The 6,000-nt window shown below is 49.0% G+C and overlaps 1 protein-coding gene across 1 annotated transcript; it reads right to left on the bottom strand.

The window, feature by feature from the left end:
* Positions 1-2,625: 2,625 nt before the first annotated feature.
* Positions 2,626-3,102, bottom strand: NANOS3 (nanos C2HC-type zinc finger 3). Its single transcript, XM_033173863.1, has one exon. The coding sequence runs from the start codon at positions 3,100-3,102 to the stop codon at positions 2,626-2,628; it is 477 nt and encodes a 158-aa protein (XP_033029754.1).
* Positions 3,103-6,000: the final 2,898 nt, after the last annotated feature.

Here is a 6,000-nt window from a genome sequence, read left to right on the forward strand (position 1 = left end):
CCCCTCCCTAACTTCCTTGTCCAACAGTAAATCCTTACATAGCGATTCATTTGAAAAATGACACATCTTTGGTTTAGGGTTTTTAAAACGCTTTATTGCTTTTGTGTAACAAATAAATAACCATATAAATATTAACCAAAGTAATTATTGACCATACATCTTAAGAACAAAATAAAACCTGGCCAACAAATATCACTTGAAAAACAAGCATGCATTTAAACAAAACTTTAAATAAATACAAACATAGGAAGACTTCAAACTGGTGATTTGGGAAATCAGGTAACATTTGTCTCAAGTGGACACTCTTCACACTGAGTCAGACATCCTTAATAACATGAATGTGAAATAATTCAAGCAAGAAGAGTAGCTGGATTGAAAAACAAGAGCGAGTGAGTTGATTGTGGCAGTGCTGAAAGAATTCATTTCCAGGCCCTTGGTTTGATGTACCACTGCCACCTGAAGTAAATGTTGCCATCCTGGACTATCTCTCTCTCTCTTTTCCCTCCAGGTTCCTTCTGAATACTGTATTTTAGTTGATTCCTGCAGACCAACCACTTGGGGTGTATTAGATCCAGAGTTTTCCTTGACTTCAAGAAAAGTGCTAGCTCTGGTACAGCTGCGAATGTACCTGAAAGAGATGATAAAATGCACACAATCCCAATCACATTTTCCTCACCAAAAATCTATGCAGCATTTTTTTTCTAGTTTGTATCCAGCTGTAATTGTAGGAATACTCTACCTCAGAGTCCTTTGAGGCTAAATACTGGATAGCAAGCGTACCCCAGGAGCATGGCCAGTGGTGAGGGACAAGGGGAATTGTATTCCAACAACACTTGCATAGCTTCACATTGGCTACCCTTCCTGTAAGAGTAGCAATGGCTGCTTATCTACATTTTTTACTCATTTTAACCCAGGAACCTCCAGGTTTGGAAACCACTTCAGGATGGCAGGCTGCTGTGGCTTGCAAGAGAGAAACAAGCCACAGTTCCTAGTTCACAAAGTAACACAAAACCTACCCCTTTCTTGTCCTGCTTGCGCTAGGAGTGAAGCAAGAGCAAATGGGCATTTATCAGCATGCTACTAATGCTCAGTAAACCTTCCTCTAAACCTTCCTCCCATCCAGGGAATATTTCTCTGCCTCAGTCACACATACACAAACACCTTCCTCCCAGACAGACACACAAACAATCTGAGCACTCCACACCAGTGGTATAGCAAGAGCTTTTGCCCCTCTGGCTGTTCCTCATCGAGAGCCCCACTGACTTCGGTCCTGCCCTCCGCTGTTCATCCTCTTCCCCTCCCCCCCCTTTCCAAGGGGCAGGGAAGGAAGGTTCAAATCCCCTCTGGGCCATGACGTTCACTGGGTAATCACGACCCCTTCCTCTCACTGACTAACCTACCTCATAGGGTTGTTGTGGGGGTGAAATGAGCTCCTGCATCTTCATCGGCTGCAAAGCAGGCAGCAGCTCATCAGGTGCAGCTTCCCCACCCCATTTCCCCCTTTGGTAAACAGCCTTCTCATAAGGCACAGAGGGCAAAATCCCGCACACACCCCAAAAGGGGGGCAAAACCAGAAAACGACGAGCTGACCTCCCTGGCCGGCTAAGAGAGGGAGACACACACACCGAGAGAGGGGGGGGGAGCTGACTTGGTCCGCGGGGTTGCTGCTACTGCTATCGCCTCCGCCACCAGCCCCAATCCAAGCTGCCTGGGGAGAGTCTCCCCCCACCACAAAAACACACAACACACACACACACACACACGTTTCTTCTTGGGTTGTTGGAAAACAGTCGCGATCTCTCTCCCCCCCCCCCCCGTGATTCCCGTTTCACTCCCACCTCCAGCCTCCCCGCTCCTCTCCAGCGAAAGCAAAACCCCGGCACAACCTCGTGCCTCTTTTCTTCTCTCGCCCCCCACTCCTCCTCTTCCTCTATCATCACCTCCATTTCCTTGGGCTCTCTCCTCTCTCTCTCCAACTCCTCCCATGGCTCCATGTGTCCGCGACGAGGAGCCCCCGGGTCACGCTAGCAGGAGGCGGAAGGGTGGACGGGGGGGGGGCCCGCACTTTGTTAGTGCTACATGTGTTGCCAGGGCCAGGAGCGCTCAGCGTGTCCAGGAGGGGGGGGGCGCCTTCCCGTCGCCTCATCCCGCGATCCGGCCCCCGCCGCCCGCCCCTCCTCCTCCTCCTCCCGCGGAGACTTTCGCTCAACTTTCCCTCTCCTTTTAATCGCCCTCTCAAACTTGCGCTCCTTCCTTCTTCTCTCCCACGCCCCCACCCCCCGCTTTACATCCTGGGAAGCTCCTTGGCTGAGGGATGGACATGGACCAGAGAACCAGGCGAGGCTTGCGACACACCGCGCCCCCCCCCCGCCCTCTGCTGGAGCGGCTGTGGGCCGCGGCCTCCGGGCGGGGAGCAGCTGGAGGGCGGCTCCGGTGGGAGGGCGGCGCTCCGGCAGGCAAGAGGCTCCAGCAGCGGCGGAGGTGGACGAGGGCGGCGAGCTGATGCCGGGAGGTGCCGCCCGCGTCCAGCCTCCGTCACTTCCCTGGCGCCGTGGTTCCCCTCCTAGCCTCTATGGCTAAGATGCCTCTGGAGATAATAACAGTCCCCTTCCCACCTTTTAATTTTTAAGTTTTAGGCTTCGTTTTGAAGTTGCTTGCCTTCTTCCCGGCAGAATTCCGGAGGCAGTTGTAGACGGAGGTGTACCCCTTGTTGGTTAAAGGGCAGAACTTCCTCGTGTGCGCCCGATCCTGTGATGCTCCGCACTGAGGGCAAGTGTAACTTCTCAGGATAGGACACTGCACCCTCCCGGCAGAGTCCTTGAGCGCGTGGGACGCGTAGATGGCCCTCGACTCGCCGTTGTGCTTGCAGAAGGCGCAGTGGCGCGCCGGACTGCTCTCCCCGGCAGGGGGCGCCTCCTTGCGCGGCGGCGGCGGCGCCTGGTCCGCGAAACGTCCCGACAAACTGCTCCTCGCGCTCCGCCAGCATATTTCTTGCACCACGCGCGCCAGCTGGAAATAGTCCCTCCACAATTGGAAAGCTGCCATGATCGCCGGTGAGCTGGTCACCGAAGCCCTGGCCTGGGCGCTCCTAAATGAAGCCATGTGCCGTTGTGGCCTCAGCCAAGAGCCAACCAATAGCCTGGGAAGCTCCCGAAGAGGGGCACTTCCCACCTCTCCCCCCTCCCCCCCCCCGCCGTCAAGGAGTCTGGAGCCAAGGAGTCTGCCTCGCCCCACGGCCCCCCACCTCGCCGCCTGTGGGTCGCCATCCCCGCAAAGTTGAGGGTGTGGCTGTGAAGCTACAGAAAAGTGTAAAAAGAAAAACCTGGGTGTACTTTGATAAAATACAATACATATTCTGTTATGTGCAAATGGCTTTAGATACTTATTAGGTCCATAAATGACCATATGGCATGTAAAGGTAAAGGGACCCCTGACCATTAGGTCCAGTCGTGGACGACTCTGGGGTTGCGGCGCTCGTCTCGTGTTACTGTTCGAGGGACCCGGCGTACAGCTTTCGTGTCATGTGGCCAGCATGACTAAGCCGCTTCTGGCAAACCAGAGCAGCGCAAGGAAACGCCGTTTACCTTCCTGCTGGAGCAGTACCTATTTATCTACTTGCACTTTGACGTGCTTTCAAACTGCTAGGTGGGCAAGAGCTGGGACCAAGCAACGGGAGCTCACCAGACCTTCTGATCAGCAAGCCCTAGGCTCTGTGGTTTAACCCACAGTGCCACCTGCGTCCCTCTATTTAAATACGTAGAAGTGGCTTAATCAAGTGCTGAAAAGTTATGAGACCTCCTTGCCTGACCCTAAGCTGAGCTGAGTGGAATTAATTCCTTTTATTTATGTATATATTCCTTATTTAAAATGTTGAATTATAACAAAAAAGGCAGACAAATTAACAAGGTGTGTGACCTTATATCTCAAATTATACAGAACAGTGCAGCCCTGCTAATATCATGTATTTTGCATTATTTTGATTGGTACAGGTTGCAACAGAATGGAATTCTCCAGAGAGTGTGTTGGGTTTGCAACCTTCACAAAGACTTATGTTTGACTGGATCCTAACCCTGCTTTTTCTGTGCGAGGAGCTTCAGATTTTAGTTTTAAGGTACAGCCAAAGTTAAAGGGTCTTGGTTGTAAGCTGTAGTTGTAAGATCTTTGTTGTCAAAAGAGAAGGGGGGGAAATAGAATTTTGTACACTGAAAAACACCTTCGGATGCTCATCACCATTTTCTTGGCTCATGGAATGCCCTTCTTATGGGAATACTTTCACTAATTGTACAATGCTGATTACAGGTAGGTAGCCGTGTTGGTCTGCCATAGTCAAAACAAAATAAAAAATAAAAAAATTCCTTCCAGTAGCACCTTAGAGACCAACTAAGTTTGTTCTTGGTATGAGCTTTCGTGTGCATGCACACTTCTTCAGATACACTGAAACAGAAGAGCACAGAACAAAGAGCACAGTTTTTTATTACCACTTCCAGTTTAAAATGGTGCAAATTTTCCACTTGTAATATTTATCCATTGCAATACGTAGATGGTTTTCAACACAGAGAGTCTGCAGGACAGAAAGGCAAATAGCTGCTTTCGACTTTTACAGGAACTAAGAGTACTATTATAGTCAAAACAAAATAAAAAATAAAAAAATTCCTTCGAGTAGCACCTTAGAGACCAACTAAGTTTGTTCTTGGTATGAGCTTTCGTGTGCATGCACACTTCTTCAGATACACTGAAACAGAAGTCGCCAGACCCTTATATACAGTGAGAGGGTGAGGAGGGGTATTACTCAGAAGGGTGGTGGGAATCCCCCCTTTTCTTCCTAATGTCTCGACAAACGAAATTGACTTGTAAAAATGCTACACGGGAAAAAAATACGAGTGAGACATTGCACTACCTTTGTAAATCAAGAAAATCTTTAATAAAAAATACTTTAAAAAAATAAGATGGGTGGTGGGAATGGGCGATTGGCTGATAGGTGTGGAAAACCTGTTGACGACTGTTACCGATTGCAATTGGTGTTTCAGGAAAAAGCAAGGGGTGAGATGGCTGTCATGTATAATGAGATAAGAATCCAATGTCTTTGTTCAGACCAGGTCTCTCCATAGTTTTAAGTGTGGTAATGAGTAATTCAGCAACTTCTCTTTCCAGTCTATTTCTGAAATTCCTTTGTATTAAGTCAGGTCCTTTGAGATCTTGTATAGAATGTCCTGGGAGATCCTACTGGTTTCTCGGTCTTGTGATTCCTGATATCAGATTTATGTCCATTTATCCTTTGGCGTAGGGTTTGGCCTGTTTGTCCAATATAGAGAGCTGAAGGGCACTGATGGCATTTGATGGAATACACAATGTTGGAAGATGAGCAATTAAATACTCCTGAGATGGCATGTTTGATGTTGTTGGGGCCTGTAATGGTGTTGTCTGGGTGTATGTGGCAGCAAAGTTGGCATCTGGGTTTATTGCAGGCTCTGGTACCAGTGTCCATGTTGAGTCCTGTTGTTGTATTATTGTGGGTGAGGAGTTGTTTAAGATTGGGTGGCTGCCTGTAGGCGATGACAGGTCTTCCTCCCAGAGCTTGAGAAAGAGAACTGTCATTTTCCAGGAGAGGTTGTAGATCTCTGATGATGTGTTGTACTGTTTTAACTTGGGAGCTGTATGTGATTACTAGTGGTGTTCTGTTATTTTCTTTTTGGGGTCTGTCTTGCAGCAAGTTCTCTCTGGGTATCAGTCTAGCTCTGTTGATCCGTTGTTGTGGTTACCCAAACCTCATTGCTGATTGCAAAGGGACCCCCATGACAGCTCAAGCTTCCGGGTCCCCAAAGTGTAGTTTCTGTGGGATGTAAACACAGAGCAGCCAAACACAACACTGCTAGTGGACATGAAGGTAACTCAATCCTCCAGGCTTAACTTCCTGTTTACCTGGACTGAGTTACAGGAACCAGAAGTAGGTGTGGTCTTACCTGGGAACAAGATCCCAAAGAAGACTCTCCATTTTGCCTT

The sequence above is a fragment of the Lacerta agilis genome, chromosome 16, assembly GCF_009819535.1.
Source record: "Lacerta agilis isolate rLacAgi1 chromosome 16, rLacAgi1.pri, whole genome shotgun sequence".
NCBI classification, from domain to species: Eukaryota; Metazoa; Chordata; class Lepidosauria; order Squamata; family Lacertidae; genus Lacerta; species Lacerta agilis.

Coding starts and splice junctions, on each gene's coding strand:
- NANOS3 (XM_033173863.1), bottom strand. CDS start 3,102: ATGGCTTCATTTAGGAGCGCCCAGGCCAGGGCTTCGGTGACCAGCTCA.